This window comes from Oncorhynchus clarkii, chromosome 27, assembly GCF_045791955.1.
Source record: "Oncorhynchus clarkii lewisi isolate Uvic-CL-2024 chromosome 27, UVic_Ocla_1.0, whole genome shotgun sequence".
NCBI lineage: Eukaryota > Metazoa > Chordata > Actinopteri > Salmoniformes > Salmonidae > Oncorhynchus > Oncorhynchus clarkii.
The window spans coordinates 19872016-19893597 of NC_092173.1; the positions used below are offsets into that span (position 1 = coordinate 19872016).

General features: G+C 41.6%; 2 protein-coding genes across 2 annotated transcripts in view; both read left to right on the forward strand.

Annotated features, from left to right (window-relative positions):
* The first annotated feature begins 844 nt into the window (after positions 1 to 844).
* LOC139386107 (serine/threonine-protein kinase Nek8) lies at positions 845 to 15671 on the forward strand. The gene is made up of 15 exons (XM_071131533.1): positions 845 to 908; positions 1491 to 1696; positions 1952 to 2184; positions 2318 to 2449; positions 2741 to 2949; positions 4768 to 4850; positions 4935 to 5113; positions 5381 to 5528; positions 8080 to 8156; positions 8253 to 8370; positions 8494 to 8644; positions 11286 to 11449; positions 11703 to 11855; positions 12362 to 12520; positions 14033 to 15671. The coding sequence occupies exons 1-15, from the start codon at positions 862 to 864 to the stop codon at positions 14059 to 14061; spliced, it is 2088 nt and encodes a 695-aa protein (XP_070987634.1). The 5' UTR covers positions 845 to 861; the 3' UTR covers positions 14062 to 15671.
* A 5279-nt stretch (positions 15672 to 20950) lies between these two features.
* Positions 20951 to 21582, forward strand: part of LOC139386214 (TNF receptor-associated factor 4-like) — a 42935-nt gene continuing 42303 nt past the window's right edge. The window contains exon 1 of the mRNA XM_071131697.1: positions 20951 to 21477. Coding sequence (XP_070987798.1) covers positions 21335 to 21477 — 143 coding nt within the window. The 5' untranslated portion in view covers positions 20951 to 21334. The remainder of the gene's footprint in view (positions 21478 to 21582) is intronic.

Below are 21582 nucleotides of genomic sequence, written 5' to 3' on the forward strand. Positions count from 1 at the left end.
TCTTACTCTGTGTGTGCGTCAGGTCTGTGTGTGCACATGCACGTGCCTATGAGGGAGAAAGTTAAACACACCAGGCAGAAGGCTACAGAGGTTAAAGGGCAATCTATTGTACAGGGACAGAGCAAACACCTCACCATTGTTTATGAAATGTTTCCATGTACACTCAGTACACCCAATTTATTAGGTACACCCATCAAGTAATGGGTTGGATCCCCCTTTGCCTCCATAACAGCCTGAATTATTTGGGGAATGGAAACATTGCTCAATTGGTATCAAAGGACCTAACATGTGCCAGAAAAACATTGTGCATGCAGATATATCTTCCCCATCCTCCACTGAAACAGGCTTATTTTAGGGAATAGGGTGCCATTTAGAACTTAACCCCTCTCTGGTTTCCACATCTAGTAACACATTTTTGATGTGATGTGATTCTGACTTCCACCCATTGGAGGTGTTTCATCTCATGAGATTTCTTAAATGTGATGATCTGTACAGATTGGATTACAACCAGTCAAGCAGTTTCAGCTACACACACACACACACACACACACACACACACACACACACACACACACACACACACACACACACACACACACACACACACACACACACACACACACACACACACACACACACACTGATGACAAAATCTAATTTAGTAAAATTATATGAATGAGCATTCAATAATACCCTACAACAAAAAAGCCTTTGAGTAACCATTAAATTGCCCAAGGAAAACAAGAAGTTTGCTTTCAGATCCGCGTGCTTTTTGTCCCAAGTTATTCCCTGTAGGAGCAGGGGAAGTGTTGCCTGGAGACGACTTTCGATTTTTTTTTTTTATCGTCTTGAGCAGAGGAGATGGAGAAGTATGAGAAAATCAAAGTGGTCGGAAGAGGAGCTTTTGGGTAAACCAAAAGTTATTAACTTTGAACTTCTTGATGAAACTACATCGCTAAGGCACAGTAGCCTTATTTATAATTTTTTTGTGACGTTTTATTTATCTTACTGTCAAACTTAAGTTAAAGTTAAAAACTTCGCAGCTTGTCTATTTGCCAAAATACAGAACGCATGTAAATCGGTTCAGTCGAGTAACGGAACGGCGCGCGCATCTTTTATTAAAAGGCCCGCCTTCATACAATTATAATTAAGCGCTCATTATATTTCTATGGTCGCCCTAATCAATATAGTATAATACTAGTTAGTACATGATGAGTGCAAAGCTACTGTGTTGACTTCTTAGTCATAAATGTAATGTGTTATGTTATTTGCCCATTATATAAATTGTAAAACTCTAGTTCTTAAGATGTTTTTCTAATGCCCACATGCGTTACATAGCACCAATATCAGTGGCAATAATGTTCAAAAGTGTACAAGCAAATAGGCCCACTGTAAGGGGATAGCCTACACCAGAACACACTTTTCCAACTCTTCCCCACGCTTCCCCACTCTTCCCCCCATTCTCCACCTTCCCATGTCATGTGTGACAGCATAGTGCACCTGTGTCGCCGGCGCAGTGATGGGGCTTTTGTGATCCTGAAGGAGATCCCAGTAGAGCAGATGTCCCGTGATGAACGCCTTGCTGCCCAGAACGAGTGCCAGGTGCTGAAGCTGCTCAACCACCCCAACATCATAGAGTACTATGAGAACTTCCTGGAGGACAAGGCTCTGATGATCGCTATGGAATATGCACCAGGTACTATCACATTACCCCCCATATCACATAAGGTACATAGAAAGTCTGACACTGTAACATAGGGTGTCAAATATGTTTTGCTTGTCAGACGTTCCCCATGAGATCTTATTCAGTCTCATCAGATGTCAGTCCCTGTTGTAGCGCTTCAGGAGATATATGATAAAGGGCACTGCATTATGTTACAAAACTCTGGGTGGCCTGAGAGCATGATCTATTCTACTGTAACTGTATTATTTTCCTGCTTTCTTACTGTAGGTGGAACCCTAGCCGACTACATTCAGAAGCGCTGTAACTCCCTGCTGGATGAGGACACCATCCTGCACTTCTTTGTCCAGATTCTGCTGGCCCTGTACCACGTGCACAACAAGCTCATCCTACACCGCGACCTGAAGACCCAGAACATTCTGCTTGACAAGCATCAAATGATCGTCAAAATAGGCGACTTTGGAATCTCCAAAATCCTAGTCAGCAAGAGCAAAGCCTACACTGTGAGTGGACATGACGTAGCATTGGTCACCTGACTACATAGTAATGGCCAAATGCGTACTCTGATGAAATGCCTAGTCATAGGCAGCACTGGCAGTAGAGTTTATCTTTTGTTTTTGTTTTATTTCCATTCAGGTGGTGGGGACCCCATGCTACATCTCCCCGGAGCTGTGTGAGGGGAAGCCCTACAACCAGAAGAGTGATATCTGGGCCCTGGGCTGTGTTCTATATGAGCTAGCCAGCCTAAAGAGAGCTTTCGAGGCTGCTGTACACATTCTTTTCAAATACACTTCATACATTGTCATTCCAATTTCATAACCTGTCCTTGCACTTTGGAATTATGTGTCAATAGATCCAGAAATAGCATTGAAGTTAATCATATCTCACATTACTTTGAAGCTTTTATCTTTCTATCTCCATGCAAAATGTATTCAAATTTGTGGGATGATGCCTAAAGTTTACTGGTCCAAAAGTAAACCCATAAAAAATCAGCACATTAGCATAGTTTGAAAATGTAACTCCTCTCCTTGGGCTTACTCACTCTTCATTCTTTTACAGAACCTACCTGCCCTAGTGTTGAAGATCATGAGCGGTACCTTTGCCCCAATCTCAGACCGGTACAGTACAGAACTCAGGCAGCTCATCATGAACATGCTCAATCTGGACCCGTCCAAACGCCCACAGCTCAATGAGATCATGGCCCACCCTGTTTGCATCAGACCCCTGCTAAACCTCTACACTGATATAGGCAACGTCAAAATGCGCAGGTAATGAATGCCACAAAAGGCTGTATCCCAAATGAACACTATTCCCTATACATTTCACTATATAGAGAATAGGGTGCCATTTTGGACATAGCCAAAGCCTGAAGCTTCTAGTCAACAGACTCATCATAAGAAAACAACATTTATCTGATGTGAACATACAGTTGAAGTTTACATACACCTTAGCCAAATACATTTAAAATCAGTTTTCCACAATTCCTGACATTTAATCCCAGTAAAAATTCCCTGTTTTAGGTCAGTTACTTTATTTAAAAAATGTGAAATGTCAGAATAATATTAGAGAGAATGATTTATTTCAGCTTGTATTTATTTCATCACATTCCAAGTGGGTCAGAAGTTTACATACACTCAATTAGTATTTGGTAGCATTGCCTTTAAATTGTTTAACTTGGGTCAAACGTTTCAGGTAGCCTTCCACAAGGTTCCCACAATAAGTTGGGTGAATTTTGTCCCATTCCTCCTGACAGAGCTGGTGTAACTGAGTCAGATTGGTAGGCCTCCTTGCTCGCACACGCTTTTTCAGTTTTGCCCACACATTTTCTATAGGATTGAGGTCAGGGCTTTGTGATGGCCACTCCAATACCTTGACTTCGTTGTCCTTAAGCCATTTTTCCACAACTTTGGAAGTATTCTTGGGGTCATTGTCCATTTGGAAGACCCATTTGCGATCAAGCTTTAACTTCTTGACTGATGTCTTGAGATGTTGCTTCAATATATCCATATAATTTTCCTCCCTCATGATGCCATCTATTTTGTGAAGTGTACCAGACCCTCCTGCAGCAAAGCACCCCCACAACATGATGCTGCCACCCCTGTGCTTCATGGTTGGGATGATGTTCTTTGGCTTGCAAGCCTCCCCCTTTTTCCTCCAAACAGAAGGATGGTCATTATGGCCAAACATTTCTATTTTTGTTTCATCAGACCAGAGGACATTTCTCCAAAATGTATGATATTTTTCCCCATGTGCAGTTGCAAACCATAGTCTGGATTTTTTATGGCGGTTTTGGAGCAGTGGCTTCTTCCTTGCTGAGCGGCCTTTCAGGTTATATCAATATTGGACTCGTTTACTATGGATATAGATACTTTTGTACCTGTTTCCTCCAGCATCTTCACAAGGTCCTTTGCTGTTGTTCTGGGATTGACTCGCACTTTTCGCACCAAAGTACGTTCATCTCTAGGAGACAGAACGCGTCTCCTTCCTAAGCGGTATGGCGGCTGCGTGGTCCCATGGTGTTTATACTTGCGCAGTATTGTTTGGAAATTGCTCCCAAAATGAACCAGACTTGTGGAGGTCTACACATTTTTTTCTGAGGTCTTGGCTGATTTCTTTTGATTTTCCCATGATTTCTAGCAAAAGGGCACTGAGTTTGAAGGTTGGCCTTGAAATACATCCACAGCTACTCCTCCAATTGACTCAAATGGTGTCAATTAGCCTATCAGAAGCTTCTAAAGCCATGACATCATTATCTGGAATTTTCCAAGCTGTTTAAAGGCACAGTCAACTTAGTGTATGTAAACTTCTGACCCACTGGAATTGTGATACAGTGAATTATAAGTGAAATAATCTGTCTGTAAACAATTGTTGGAAAAATTACTTGTGTCATGCACAAAGTAGATGTCCTCTCCGACTTGCCAAAACTATAGTTTGTTAACAATACATTTGTGGAGTAGTTTAAAAACAAGTTTTATTGACTCCAAACTAAGTGTATGTAAACTTCCGACTTCAACTGTACATGTACATTACCATTGATGGAAATGTATGTATACAATATTCAAAAGACATTTTGATTTCTGGTCCAGAATTGAGAAACCACTGTCCACCGTACAGTCAGGAGGTCATGGTAGACAAGGAGGGCGAATGACCGGCACAAGGTCCTTCAGAGGTCAGTGACATTCCACCCACATCCATGATTGAACCAGTTCTGTAATAATTAACACCTTTGGTATAATTTTCTGTCCTGTACTAGATGGACGGATGGGAACAGGAAAGTTGCACTCCTTCCCCCTGTCATCAGTGTACACATGGGGCAGTGGCATCTCTGCGCCTCTGCGTCTACCCATGCTCAACACAGAGGTGCTGCAGGTGGCCCTGGGACGCACACAGAAGATGGGCGTCACCAAGTCAGGCCGACTCATCACCTGGGAGGTCAGATTGGGTTTCTTGATCCCCATATCCCTTCTCTGTCTGAATGAGGCTTGTCAACCTCAGTTATGGCTTCATATATCAATATTTACCTTAACCAACAAGCTACTAGCTGCCTCTTTAATATCTTCAGATTAACCATTTTAATGCATACAGGGTGATAAGATAAAGGATTTGTTTTCAAAACAATCTGAGAGTCTTATCTGGATAGTCTTTAATATCACCAGTATTCACACATTTCCTAACCACGTCCTAATGGTGCTGTGCCAGGCTCCGTCAGTAGGATCTGGTGAGCCCACTCTGCCTTGTGCAGTAGAACAGATGCAGCCGCAGTTCATCTCTCGCTTCCTGGAGGGCCAGTCTGGTGTCACCATCAAGTCTGTGTCCTGTGGGGATCTCTTCACCACCTGTATGACAGGTACAGGCCATAATAACATCACAAATGGCACCCTATTCCATATACAGTGGGGCAAAAAAGTATTTAGTCAGCCACCAATTGTGCAAGTTCTCCCACTTAAAAAGATGAGAGAGGCCTGTAATTTTCATCATAGGTACACTTCAACTATGACAGACAAAATGAGAAGAAAACAATCCAGAAAATCACATTGTATGATTTTTTTATGAATTTATTTGCAAAGTATGGTGGAAAAGAAGTATTTGGTCAATAACAAAAGTTTATCTCAATACTTTGTTATATACCCTTTGTTGGCAATGACAGAGGTAAAACGTTTTCTGTAAGTCTTCACAAGGTTTTCACACACTGTTGCTGGTATTTTGGCCCATTCCTCCATGCAGATCTCCTCTAGAGCAGTGATGCTTTGGGGCTGTTGCTGGGCAACACGGACTTTCAACTCCCTCCAAAGATTTTCTATGGGGTTGAGATCTGGAGACTGGCTAGGCCACTCCAGGACCTTGAAATGCTTCTTACGAAGCCACTCCTTCGTTGCCCGGGCGGTGTGTTTGGGATCATTGTCATGCTGAAAGACCCAGCCACGTTTCATCTTCAATGCCCTTGCTGATGGAAGGAGGTTTTCACTCAAAATCTCACGATACATGGCCCCATTCATTCTTTCCTTTACACGGATCAGTCGTCCTGGTCCCTTTGCAGAAAAACAGCCCCAAAGCATGATGTTTCCACCCCCATGCTTCACAGTATGGTGTTCTTTGGATGCAACTCAGCATTCTTTGTCCTCCAAACACGACGAGTGTTTTTACCAAAAAGTTCTATTTTGGTTTCATCTGACCATGTGACATTCTCCCAATCTTCTTCTGGATCATCCAAATGCTCTCTTGCAAACTTCAGACGGGCCTGGACATGTCCTGGCACTGCAGGATTTGAGTCCCTGGCGGCGTAGTGTGTTACTGATTGTAGGCTTTGTTACTTTGGTCCCAGCTCTCTCCAGGTCATTCACTAGGTCCCCCCTTGTGGTTCTGGGATTTTTGCTCACCGTTCTTGTGATCATTTTGACCCCACGGGGTGAGATCTTGCGTGGAGCCCCAGATCGAGGGAGATTATCAGTGGTCTTGTATGTCTTCCATTTCCTAATAATTGCTCCCACAGTTGATTTCTTTAAACCAAGCTGCTTACCTATTGCAGATTCCGTCTTCCCAGCCTGGTGCAGGTCTACAATTTTGTTTCTGGTGTCCTTTGACAGCTCTTTGGTCTTGGCCATAGTGGAGTTTGGAGTGTGATTGTTTGAGGTTGTGGACAGGTGTCTTTTATACTGATAACAAGTTCAAACAGGTGCCATTAATACAGGTAACGAGTGGAGGACAGAGGAGCCTCTTAAAGAAGTTACAGGTCTGTGAGAGACAGAAATCTTGCTTGTTTGTAGGTGACCAAATAATTATTTTCCACCATAATTTTCAAATAAATTCATAAAAAATCCTACAATGTGATTTTCTGGATTCTTTTTCTCATTTTGTCTGTCATAGTTGAAGTGTACCTATGATGAAAATTACAGGCCTCTCTCATCTTTTTAAGTGGGAGAACTTGCACAATTGGTGGCTGACTAAATACCTTTTGGCCCCACTGTATAATGCCCACATTTGGAGGGCTCTGGTCAAAAGTGATGCACTATTTAAGCAATAAGGCACGAAGGGGGTGTGGTATACGGCCAATATACCACGGCTAAGGGCTGTTCTTAGGCACAAAGCATCGCGGAGCCCTTTCCTGTGGTATATTGGCCATATACCACAAACCTCAGAGGTGCCTTATTGCTATTATAAACTGGTTCAATGTAATCAACGTAATTAGAGCAGTAAAAATAAATGTATTTTGTCATACCCTTGGTATATACCACGGCTGTCAGCCAATCAGCAGTCAGAGCTCTAACCACCCAGTTTATAAATAGGGAATATGGTGCCATTTGGGATGCACACCATCTCTCATTGTGTTTCCTGCTGGGGACAACAGCATTCGTGTCAGGTCAGCCTCAGTAGGGGAGCTTCACTATAGGAAATCAATATTTTTTCACTCTGTGTTTTTGCTGCTAAGCACATACTCTGACACACACACACACTGCAGTATAGTACTATCATAAAGCACTGGAGCAGCATTGGAATGGAAGATGCATTTGAACGTGTGGATGTAATCACCTCTTTCACTGCATTTCTGACAAGAGAACATTCATCAGTGTTTGTCCTCCCCTACAGAATGCAATCACCACACTGCTGGCTTGGCGTTTAGGAGGTACACTTTCTCCAACCCGGGATACACCATTAGTCACAGTCATAGTCTTAAGGGAGCTGTCATTAGTCAAATATCAAAAGCAGATGACACAGGATTAAAGAACCTCTGAGCCCAAGCTCTATTTCCTGCTCCCTCGTCACCATTTATCACCGTGGTGGAGCAAGTTAGCATTCCCTTGTTACGGATTAAAACTCACACGGTTGGCCCGCACTGTGATATAACCACACCCATCAACTCATCGTACCTATAATCTCCTCTATTTATTTTCAATTTGCAGACCGAGGTATTATTATGACATTTGGAAGTGGAAGCAATGGCTGTCTCGGACATGGAAATTTTAATGACGTAACACAGGTAAATGTCAATGATTTTGTGGTTTGTTATAAACATTATTGTGGTTAGTCATTCCAGTGAAAAACATATTATTTCTCTGTATGTATTAATGCCCAGCCCAAGATTGTAGAGGCCTTACTCGGATACGAGCTGGTCCAGGTGTCATGTGGTGCTTCCCATGTACTTGCTGTGACCAATGACAGAGAAGTATTCTCCTGGGGAAGAGGAGACAATGGTAAATGAGCAAGTTTATTTTTGGGGTCGTCAGTCTCTCTCTGTTTCTTGGTTTATGTCAGCAGTGTCTGCGGGAGAGCTTGGCATTCTAACAGAATGTTCTGCTTTCTTCACCCTCTGGCAGGTCGCCTGGGGCTGGGCACCCAGGACTCCCACAACTCTCCCCAGCAGGTGTGTGTGCCAGGGAAGTTTGAGGCCCACAGGGTGCTGTGTGGAGTGGATTGCTCCATGGTTATCAGCACCCAGAACAGCATTCTGGCCTGTGGCAGCAACAGGTAAAGTTATCTTCTTTTATAGACTACTAGCAACATAATCAGTAATTTGAATGAAAGTGCTGTGAAATTGCACAGGCATTCCACAAAGGTTACTATAAAGTCACCGCCGTTAGTAACTGGCTCAAACCCACCACCGTTAAGGAACTCCAACGTTTCATTGGGTTCTCCAACTTCTATTGCCGGTTCATTCGTAACTTCAGTTCTACGGCCGCTCCCCTCACTGCCCTTACCAGGTAAGGTTCTGCTTTCGTTTTCTTAGTCAACCTTGTGTTTTTTCTTTGTGTTCTGGAACGTAGCCTTGTCTTTAATTTTTGTTCATTATTTTCACCTGTGTTCGTTTCTCACCTGGTCTCATCAGCTCCCTATTTACTTCAGTTATTTCTGTTTGTATGGTTGTGAGGTTTGTTTTTGACTGCCTACCTGTGTTTGACCATTGCCTGCGACCTTGTGGAGGGAATAGCTACACTGTTTGTATTCGATCATGTGTCCGGTCGCCTTGCCCTGATTTAAAAACCATGATTCGCACTTTCAGTTTTGCGCGAATGCTGCCATCAATCCACGGTTTCTGGTTGGGGAAGGTTTTAATTGTCGCTGTGGGTACATCACCGATGCACTTGCTAATAAACCCGCTCACCGAATCAGCGTATTCATCAATGTTATTGTTCGACGCAATGCGGAACATATCGCAGTCCACGTGATAAAGCAATCTTTTTTTATATATTTTTTTATTTAATTTTACCCCTTTTTCTCCCCAATTTCGTGGTATCCAATTGTTTTAGTAGCTACTATCTTGTCTCATCGCTACAACTCCCGTACGGGCTCGGGAGGGACGAAGGTTGAAAGTCATGCGTCCTCCGATACACAACCCAACCAAGCCGCACTGCTTCTTAACACAGCACCATCCAACCCGGAAGCCAGCCGCACCAATGTGTCGGAGGAACACCGTGCACCTGGCAACCAAGGTAGCCTCCTGGTTGGAGGCACGCTGTGTTAAGAATCAGTGCGGCTTGGTTGGGTTGTGTTTCGGAGGACGCATGGCTTTCGGCCTTCGTCTCTCCCGAGCCCGTACTGGAGTTGTAGCGATGAGACAAGATAGTAATTACTAACAATTGGATACCACGAAATTGGGGAGAAAAGGGGTTAAACAAAAAGTCTAACAAAACAGCCAGTCATTTGTATCAGTGTGCTGAAAGTCTGTCTATTTGTTTATTGGAAAATAGCATTGTATCTGGTCAAACACCATTTTCTTGGTTGGTAACAGGCTGGTAGCAGACTGATTGTTTGGCTATTTGAGCCAGTTAAGGGGGCTTTACTATTCTTAGGTAGGGGAATAGCTTTTGCTTCCCTCCAGACCTGAGGGCATACACTTTCTAGTAGGCTTAAATTGAAGATATGCCAAATAGGAGTGGCAATATTGTCCACTATTATCCTCCGTAATTTTCCATACAAGTTGTCAGACCCTGGTGGCTTGTCATTGTTGATAGACAATTTTTTTGTTCCATACTTACTTACAAAATTACAATGCTTGTCTTTCATAATTTGGTCAGATATACTTGGATGTGTAGTGTCAGCGTTTTTCGCTGGCATGTTATGCCTAAGTTTGCTAATCTTGCCAATGAAAAAATCAAGTAGTGGGCAATATCAGTGGGTTTTGTGATGAATGAGCCATCTGATTCAATGAATGATGCGGAGTTTGCCTTTTTTGCCCATTTAATTGAAAGGGCTTCGCTACTTTTTTACTATTATTCTTTGTCATTTATCTTTGTTTCATAGTGTAGTTTCTTATTTTTATTGAGTTTAGTCACATAATTCCTCAATTTGCAGTACGTTTTCCAATCGGTTGTAGAGCCAGACCTATTTGCCATATCTTTTGCCTCATCCCTCTCAACCATACAATTGTTCAATTCCTCATCAATCAATTTGATAGTTTTTACATTAATTTTCTTAATTGGTGCATCCTTATTAATAACTGGGATAAGCAATTTCATGAATGTGTCAAGGGCAGCGTCTGGTTGCTCTTCATTGCACACCACAGACCAACAAATATTCTTCACATCAACAACATAGGAATCACTACAAAACGTATTGTATGATCTCTTATACACAATAAGAGATCACATTGCCCAGACACCTGTGGTTTAGCTACTTCCTGCCCTCCTTAACTCTCTCTCTTACTCACTCCACACCATACGGAATATGTATCTGCCTTGAACACAGAACAATAAACTCCCCTTCAATGAATTCTTACAGAACATGACACAGCATTTCTTAACTTTTCTCCTTACAATTTTGTAGTGTGATATTGTAGAAAACACACATCAGCTGATAAGGTCAACTGGATCTACTTTACTTTTAAGTTATCAATGTTTCCCTTTTGATATGATTCAAACATTCTTTAATTAAATGGCTAGAGTAGTAGATTGGCATTATCTTATCTGGCTGTGTTTACACAGGCATCCCACTTTTGATAGTTTTCCAATAATTGCGTTTGGACCAATCAGATCTTTTGCATGCCAATAATTGGGCAAAAGATCAGAATTAGGCTGCCTGTGTAAATGCAGCACCTTTTAACAATTACATTTAAGCCTATACATGTGCTGCCATGAAATCAATTGTGATTCCTATAAATGTGCTTGGTTAGGTTCAACAAGCTGGGGTTGGATAAGATCAATGCCACAGAGGAGCCAGCCCCCTGTGACCAGATTGAAGAAGTCTACTTGTTCAGTCCTGTCCAATCAGCACCTCTGAATGTGGACAAGGTTGTTTACATTGACATTGGAACAGCCCACTCTGTTGCTGTCACAGGTGAAATTATATTTTATCTTCACCTCATATGCCTGACACGTCACCATGCAGTTCCTGAACCCATCGTAACTAGAAATCCAAAGTTCCTGTAAGCTGCAAGGACGTGACATCCCTTTGTCATGCTTACACAGTAAAACATGTAACTATATTGTAATACCATTATCTACTATAGGATGAATGTGCTTCTATGTGTCCTTTGACAATACACAATAACAATCTTCACACATTTAATCCCCCTGTTCCGTGTGTCCAGATAAGGGTCAGTGTTTCACATTTGGCAGTAACCAGCATGGTCAGCTGGGCTGTAGCTCCCGCCGGACCAGTCGTGTGCCTTATCCGGTGCCGGGCCTTCAGGGCATCATCATGGCAGCCTGTGGGGATGCATTCACTCTGGCAATTGGATCAGGTGAGTAAGAGGCATTGGCAAGAAGGGAAGATGCTTTAAGCAGACATTTTCAGTTTATATAAAATATTGGAGAAACGTGATGTTCTCAGTAAACTTAGATAACACACTTTATTAGAAGAGTTAATTGAACACTGTACAAATCTGTTTCTGTAATGTCTTTTGTAATTGTGCTTCCAGCGACTGCTTTAAGGTCCTTAAGATGTTGTAACAGAGGTGTGTTAGACATTTTCCAAAGGGTAGAGTTGTGGAGAATGACACAATACATGTCAGAATGTGTCAATGATCAGCTAGACGTCCCATAGGGAGATGGCAGGCACAGTCACCTCATTGTTCAGGGCTGTCTTTGATCAGATCTGCTCTCCCAGGGATAGATAGAGCCATTGTGCAGTCAGGAGAGGAGAGGGATGGGATAGAGGGGAGGAGAAGAGAGGGCTGTCTGTTAAGGATTGTGCAGATTCATGAATCCTGAAGAATATAACTATTCTGTTCTCTCTATCTTGGTGTAGAAGGGGAGGTGTATACCTGGGGAAAGGGGGCCCGTGGCCGCCTCGGAAGAAAAGAGGAGGATTCTGGGATACCGAAGGCAGTGCAGCTCGACGAGAGTCACCCGTTCACGGTGACGTCAGTGGCATGTTGTCATGGCAACACTCTGCTGGCAGTGAAACGTAATATTTTACCTATTACCCTTTTGTTAAAGAAAATTATGTGAAATTGCCAGTAGCACATACTGTATGTGGTGAAATCAAACAGCAATCACTGGGATGAAAGAAAGGTCAAACTTGAAACAAGCTTCTTTAGATGTGGCTGACAGAGATCCATGTTTTTTCTTGTAGAACAGAAGGTCTGAAAGAGCCTATTTGTTAATAGCTTGATAATTAGCTAACCCCACAATGCAGATTTTCCTGTGGCTTTCTCCCAGTCAGTAAAATCAGAAGTGAACACCAAGCCCCATGTTTGGCTTTTTGTGTCTCCATCGCCTCAGGGTCTGTAGTAACAGAGGCTCATTAACGGTGGATGAGGCAATCAGTTGTACCTTGCTCTCTACAAGCAATAAAATGAACAACAGGGGCCTGCCTCCCTGTCATGCTTAGCTTGTTAGTCAATGGGGAGATGAGCTGGGGTTAGCTCTTTCTATAAACCTGAATGTAACAAACCAGTGTATCTGATAATAGGCTTCCTCTGTGCCATGTCCACAAAACCAGGCAGAGGGTTGATTAGGTTGTGTGTCTCTATTTACACCAGTAATAATTTACTCACATTTCACTATTCCCTTACACTGTACATTTATAATTATTGATTTCAGGTTGTTGCATGCAGTTTATGGATCTTCATGTAATGTGAATAGTTCCCCAACCTCAATAAGATAATGTATTATCCAATCTGTGATTAATGGTCAGGAATAGCGGACAAGCCAGCAATTCCTCTGCTTTAAAACAACGACGGTTTCCCAAATGGTACCCTATTCCCTTTGTAGTGCACTACTATTGACCAGAACCCAATGGGCTTTGATCAAAAGTACTGCACTATATTGGGAATAGGGTGCCAATCGTGACACAACCAATATCTATTAAAATCACGCATGGAATAAACTAAAGCAACCCTCCCATTACAAATAGATGCAGATTTAGGAAAGATTAAATTGCACTTAAAAATCTCGTCAGTAAGTAAGAGAGACGTCTCTAATCTTTGGAAGAGACCCAATCCTGTTGCAGTGTAACTCTGACCTGGCTGTGTGTAGTGCGTACCATGTGGTAGTGACCTGAAATGCAAACACAGCAGCCAGAGTGCCCTCACACAGGTCATTTCACCCACATTTGACTTCCATTGGTTTTGTTATTTTATCAATGTATGAGTAGTACATTAATCCAGATACAGTATGACTAAATGCATGGTAGACAATGGCAGTGTGTGGGCATTAGAAACATTATTGTGCCACCACACCTACTGCATTGTGTCTAAGTGCAGTAATCAAGATGAAAATGTGGGTGTATCAATATCTAAAATACAAGAGTGAAATAATTCAATACCTGTCCTGAAACCTTTTACAAGACTCAGGCCCCTTATAGTATGTAACTGTACACAAGCATGCATTGTGTAAGATGGTATATTCTTGCCTGTCTTTAGTACTAATGTAAGTGATACGTTGATGGCTTCTGATTACTCTTTCTCTTTCTCAGCTTTGCTTGAGGAGCCAGTCCCCAGATGATACAGCTCTGAAAACCATCCCACCACTGTCCACCCCTTCAGTAGCTGTCAGGAGAGAAACAGTGGCACAAGGACTGCTAGCCTTCTCTGAATAACCTCTTCCAGTGGCCGGTAGTTTACTAAGCTGTTGGAGGATTCCTGCACATCTTACACAGTTTCAGTTGCCCTGTCTCAAGTCAGTTTATATATTTTTTTAAATATTATGTTTTTCATACAGTATTATGTAAATGGTGGGGCTTTATTAATGGCACAATTTATGGAACAAATGCAAAACAATCCTATTTAGCTTCCCGAGCTTATGTAGCTGGTAGCTAATAGAATGCTTTACCAAAAGTATTGGAGTGAGATTGCAGAAGGAATTGGGGAGCTGTCCTGATGTAAAGTTTTGTCCTCTCTCACCAGTGAGGTTAGCATGATAAAACACACAGTTCCAGGATGTCTAACTGGTTTGGTAGCTTTATTTACCCAGTATTGAGTTAGACAAAACAATGTGTGTGAAGAAGGAAGGCTGCTCGTTTAGGACTGCCACTACCGTGTGAGCCTACTAACTGACTTGTCAGTCAAATGAAGCAAGCAAGTACGGCACTTCAAATCTTAAGCACGTTATCAGTGTGCTTTTAGGATTAGTCCTCATCAATTGGTTTAGAAAGTTTTGTTTTCATTCACAATAACAGATTGTGTGTTTAGTATCAGGTACTTTTAGACAACACATGAACAGCGACATTTTCTTTAAGACGGTTGACTAAAGGAGGCCACTTCTATTGTAAATGCATTTCAAGTCACATAGACCTTTCAACCCTCAAGAGTTCAAAGATTGTTTAAGATTTTGTATGTAGAAGTGCCACTAACAGCATGGCACAGGTGTGAGAGACACATTTAAGAGTCAATATTGACTTTTCAGCTGTGTGTGTGTCGTAGGCATGAGCCAGTTTGATATGATGTGCTTAATTAGAACCCTTAATGCATCCCAAATGGCACAATATTCTCTACATAGTGCACTATTTATGGGCCCTGATCAAAAATAGTGCAATATATGGGGGAAAGGGTGATATTTGGGACACATACACTAGCTTGATCCTACTCTGGAAAGCCTCCAAACAGGCTGGGATGGTAAGTGCTCCAGACAGAGGAAATCAATGTTATTGGCCTGCTCCTTACTATCTCTATGTCACCCACTCTAGTATCAGTGATGTAGTGGTAAAGAATAGGTGGTTAAACTGATCACCGGTCACAGTGAAAAAAGTAACGCTCCATATACTTTCAATGCATTTTCCACCAAAATGTGGGTAAACTGTAGTGCAAAAAAAGGTGCATCACTGTCTGGTATCCAAGATGATTTCCAAGCAGATGTTTTTGTTTTCCATTTTTGGAAGAAATGTGAACATGATTCATGTTAGTGCTTTGCCTGCAGTGTTGCCAATTTGTCAGAACAATCCTCTTCATTTACCTTCTGTGGTACCACTGACACAATTTTTCTGTGAGGAAAAAAACGTATCTTATTTCCCAATCATTATGTAACAAATAACAATTTATATTTGTGCTGTTATTACATAGTTACTGCCTTTGTTGGTATATGAATATGCCATTTTATAAATTCTGTCAAAGAAGGAATGGTCTATTCTTGTATTGTACATAATGTACCAGATAATTGATAAACATGCCTATTGTATGTGATACAATTATCAACTAAATTATAAATTACAGTTTTTTTCGATTGCTAAACGACAGTGGGCACAACTGGAGTCACATGTGCAAAACTCTAACTACAGTCTGCACTACCAACAGTCACCTGAGCTAAACAGTTCACATCACCTGCAAAACTCATTCCAAGCAACACAACTCTTAACACATGGCTCAAAACACGCTCAGTGCAGCCAAACACAATGCACAACCCTCACTGAGATAACACACACTGTCACTCAGAACACACTGAGAGTAAAAACACTAGCATCAAACACCAATACAGAAAATACAAACTTTTCATCTTTACAGTTTGAACAATTTCAGTGACTTCATACAAAGTAATATTTTCTTCAAAGAAAAAAGTGACATTCTTTCACATGATTTATTAAAATTTTTAGAACATAACAATTCTTTAAGGTAAATGAAAATTAGCAGTTTGCTTCAATAGTCTGTAGTAATTTACGGAATTACAGTAATGAGAAAAAAAAGGTAGAAACTAAAAGTACATACTGTAATTCAAACAAATAATTGAGGGGCTAATCCTGCCTCTCTCTAGCATCAGGCCACAGGTTTTCTTCAACATCACATCTAATGTTTTCTCTTGCCATGCACCTGGGGAAGAACCTTCTGGAGTGCCTTATCTATCCCTGGCAGTCCTCTGGTCCTCTGGACTCGTGTCCTCGCATGGCTTGCAAAAGAGACATTTGGTCATGTGGGTGGTGACCAAACACTTTCCACCTCCAGGCAGAGAAAAACTCCTCTATTGGGTTGAGGAAGGGTGAATATGCAGGCAGGTACAAAACCATAAATCTGTGATGTGCTGCAAACCAATCTGTGACAGCTGCAGAGTGGTGAAAAGCAACGTTATCGCAAACTATGACAAAAACTTGGGTGTTTCTTACTGGCTCCCCCTGTTCTGCTGGCACTAGCTGAGCATAGAGCTGTTCTAGGAAAGCTATAAGCCTTTCTGTGTTGTATGGGCCACTGAGTGGTGTGTTGAGAAGCAAACCATCATTGGCCATTGCAGCACACATGGTGATATTTCCCCCCCTTTGGCCTGGAACCTCCACAGTGGCCCTTTGACCTATAACATTCCTTCCTCTGCGCCGTGTTTTGGCAAGGTTAAATCCAGCTTCATCGATAAATACAAATGAATGTGGTCTTTCCAGTGCTTCCACCTCCATTACTCTCTGAAAAACAGTAAGTGCACAGTTTTACTGTAAATATTTTGTATAGCTGTGTACGTAACCTCAGACGTCTTACCTGGACATATTGGTATCTTTGCTCTTTTATCCGTTCACTGTTTCTCTCGAACGGTACAGTGTATAACTGTTTCATTGTAACTTGGTGTTTCTTTAGGACTCGAGCAATAGTTGTTGTGCTGACAGAATTAACATTTTCAAATATATCATTATCAGCCAGCACTCTATCTTGACTCTCCCGCAGTTTTATTGCATTGTTGACAACAACCATGTCAACAATAGCATTTTCCTGCGCATCTGAAAATATTTTTCCTCTTCCCCCTGTTGGGGGCAGCTTTTGGGTCCTGTTGTAAAAATATATTTTACAGTCAAACTTACTGTAATATATATCTGTGTAAATATTCTATAATTGCAATACAAAATAGATTCCTGTAATGTTTTAATTTACTGTAAGGATGTAACTCTCACCTGTTTGCATGATGGAAAATTCGCATTACAGATGCCACTGTGGATCTTTGCAGATTGGGTTGCACCCTCAACCCTGCCTCTCTCAATGAGAGACCATGGTTCACGACATGGTCTATAAGTGTAGCCCTTATTTCATCTGAAATAACAGCTCTTTGTCTTCTTTGTCTTCCTCCACGCATCCGCCCTCTCCCTGCCACCCTTCTCCTTCCACGAACCCATCTTCCTTGTTCCATTTCCAAAATGAGTCTTTCTGAGCTCTACCTACATATACTGTAATATGTGTGTGTGTTCACTAACAAGTCTAAAACAAGACACCTGCTTAGCCTTTCAGCTGAAATTGCAATCAGCAGTGTTTGAAAGGCACAAGGCTGAAATCTATTCCGTTTTGAATGTGTGGTTCACAGTTTTGACAGCAGTGTGTTAGCATTTGAACAAAGTGCTGTAAATCCACAGTGTTGTGCAGGTTGTGGTTAAAGTCATGGGATAAGTGTGTAGAGTTTTGAAAACTGTGTTCAAGCAATGAAAAACGAACTAGAGTTTGGTCCACATGAACTGCTGCTGTGCAGACTGTAGTTAGAGTTTTGCACATGTGACTCCAGTTGTGTCCACTGTCATTTAGCAATCGAAAAAAACTGTAATAAGGGACAAGAAATTTGAAATGGATTTTCTTTGTTTGGGTCACTATTTCATGTCAGATTACTTTAGTCAAAACTGAGTTAAATCATTTGTAATGATTGTGAAAACAGTTTATGAAGAATTGAGGCAGCAATAAATCAGGAGTTAGAAAAAGTTGAAAACATGTATTGTTTTGTTCATGATATCTATAGCTCTACTGTGTGTGTGTGTGTGTGTGTGTCTGTGTGTGTGTGTGTGTGTGTGTGTGTGTGTGTGTACAAACACACACACACACACACACAGTGCCTTCAGAAAGTTTTCAGACCCCTTGACTTTTTCCACATTTTATGTTATAGCCTTATTCTAAAATGGATTAAATAAAATAAAAAGTCCTCATCAATCTACACCCAATACCCCATAATGACAAAGCGAAAACAGGTTGTTATTTACATAAGTATTCAGACCCTTTGGTATGAGACTTGAAGTTGAAATCAGGTGCATCTAGTTTCCATTGATCATCCTTGAGATGTTTCTACAACTTGATTGGAGTCCACCTGTGGTAAATTCAATTCATTGGACATCATTTGGAAAAGCACACACCTGCACACGGGCAAAGGTTCACCTTCCAACAGGACAACGACCCTAAGCACACAGCCAACACAACGCATGAGTGGCTTCTCTAAATGTCCTTGAGTGGCCCAGTCAGAATCCGGACTTGAACCCGATTGAACATCTCTTGAGGGCCATAAAAATAGCTGTGCAGCGACGCTCCCCATCCAACCTGACAGAGCTTGAGAGGATCTGCAGAGAAGAATGGGAGAAACTCCCAAAATACAGGTGTACCAAGCTTGTAGCATCATACCCAAGAAAAATCGAGGCTGTAATTACTTCCAAAGGTGCTTCTACACGGTACTGTGTAAAGGGTCTGAATACTCATGTAAATGTGATATTTCTGGGGGTTTAAAAAAATAATAATTCTGAAAATCTTTTGTAACGTAACAAAATGTGGAAAAAGTAAAGGGGTCTGAATACTTTCCGAATGCACTGTAGATATAGAATTTCTATAGAGTCCCTCAATGGAGGTGTCATAATACCCATAAAAACTAGTGGTCAAAGAAGGAAATGGTTCCAATTGTTTTTCCACCATAAATGTTTCCCATAGAAACACTTAAAATAAGGTCTGTGTTTCATGTAGGCTTACCCTGACGTTATGTTTTGATAACCATGTATATCTCTCTTGGACAAGGTGATTTTAATCAATATATTCGGCTCTATTTACTTTCAGATTCAAAGTAGACATCATGCAAAACTACATATCCCTGCAAACTCCTGTATGTCATCTCTAGCTGACACCTTTGCTAACAGTTCACAGAATTGTCCATTTATAGAAATGTAGCAAATGTATTAATTACTTAATTTAGCTGACATTGGGTAGTTAATTCAGAGATTCTTACCTTTGCCTCGAGTCGGCAGTCTTGTCCAGATCATCATGACATTTGTAGTTCTTTATGATATCCACATTAGCAGCTAATTAACATTTCATTTTTGGGGGGTAAATACAGGCAAATTATTGATAAAAGTCACCTTGTCCTAGGGCCTCCCAGAGTTGCGCAGCGGTCTAAAGCACTGCATCGCAGTGCTAGATGCGTCACTACAGACCCGGGTTCGATGAGTCCCATAGGGTGGCGCACAATTGGCCCAACATCGTCAGGGTTAGGGGAGGGTTTGGCTGGGGGGGGCTTTACTTGGCTCATTGCGCTCTAGCGACTCCTTGTGGCGTGCTGGGTGCCTGCAGGCTGAAATCAGTTGTCAGTTGAACAGTGTTTTCTGTGACACATTGGTGAGGCTGGCTTCCGGGTTGGGTTAAGCAGCGGGTGTTAAGAAGTGCGGTTTGGTGTGTCATGTTTCGGAGGATGCATGATTCGACCTTCGCCTCCCGAGCCCATTGGGGAGTTGCAGCGTTGAGACGAGAAAAGGGGGTAAAATACAAAAAAGTAACTTTGTCCTAGAAAGATTTACAGGTTATCCAAATGTCAGGCCAGAGTAAGCCTACACAAAACACAGCCCTTATTTTAAGTGTTTCTAAAATCCCCTATGGAAAAAATATATGGTGGAAAAACGATTGGAACCATTTCCCCCTTTGACCCTTAGGTTTTATGGGTATTATGATTCATACTGTGGTACTCTATTGATGACTCTATTGATGTACTCTATGATTTAGTAATACCACAATGCTGTGGCGGGTTTTCGACACTTATTTGAAGAAAGCGCACGTGACTGTGCCTGTGTAATGATGTAATCCTGAAGCAACAAGGTTGGTGATGACAACCTATATATTGAATAATTGTAAATGGACACAATTGTAAAGATTTTTAAGACAAGATATTGTCCAGCCATTTGAAACCCCTTCCGACAATTATCGAAGTCAATGTTTAATATCGATTATCAAATTTATCTGCAACACCATGAATATCAGGCTCTTCTTTTTCAGTTTCACCACCAGAGGGCAGCTCTTCCTAATTAGTAATTCATGTGTCTACTTAGGGTCAATTCATCAATACATCTTGTTTTCTGAGCAGGGTTTAGGATATGCAAAACAAATATTTCACTTTTTTATTGAACATTAAACATCTGTACTTTTTCAAATATGAACATACTCCTTTCAAACTACTTAATTCAAGCCAATTAATTTGCAGGTGAAACCCTACCTTATTTCCATTCATTTTAGATTGATATCATTCAACTCATAAAAAAGAGACTTGAATTACATAGCTGACAAATAAAACAAATCAGAGGAGATATCATTGACCCAGACCAGAGAAAAGCAAATAGGCTATGTTGATTTCACGTTCGACTCCTCCCGCAAGAAAAATAGTAGGCGGGGCTTTGTACCTAAGCAGATGGGATGAGAGCATTGTCTTCAATCTGTCAGTGTTACACCTCTGCTGAGAGACATATGCCGAAGATTTTCCTGCTTTTCTAGACGCAGAAGAAGATTGTCAGAAGAAGACATCGTCAGGTTTTTATGCAAAAACGTTTGTACTGTCGAGGATTCCCTTTGTTTCAATGCACTCGGTCACCCTGTTGCTGGAGAGACGGCGGAACTGAATCGGTCTATACTCTCGTCTCGTAAACCGATTTGTCACTGGCTGGCGAAGGGGACATGAATATCGGAGAATTTCTCTGTTGACGGCCATCAAAAGAGAGACACTGGTGACATCATACCCCAAATCACGCAGTAGGACAGGACACAGAGGCGAAGTGAGAGACATTATTCTGTAGTGTATTTCGACGAATCCTGCAGCAATGCCGGGGTTTGATTACAAGTTTCTGGAGAAACCGAAGAGACGTTTTCAATGTCCATTATGCAGTAAAGCCATGCGCGAGCCTGTTCAAGTTTCTACGTGTGGCCACCGATTTTGTGACACCTGTCTACAAGAATTCTTAAGGTAAGCTGCGCGTGCGTGTGTGTGTTCCAGATCAAACGCTATTAGCCTATTGGATTGCAATAATGATTTAGCATTTTGATGTGTTCTGTATACACAGCCTTAAAG

Coding starts and splice junctions, on each gene's coding strand:
- LOC139386107 (XM_071131533.1), top strand. CDS start 862: ATGGAGAAGTATGAGAAAATCAAAGTGGTCGGAAGAGGAGCTTTTGG. Junction 5,114..5,380: donor GCCGACTCATCACCTGGGAG/GTCAGATTGGGT, acceptor GTGCTGTGCCAG/GCTCCGTCAGTAGGATCTGG. Junction 11,856..12,361: donor CACTCTGGCAATTGGATCAG/GTGAGTAAGAGG, acceptor ATCTTGGTGTAG/AAGGGGAGGTGTATACCTGG.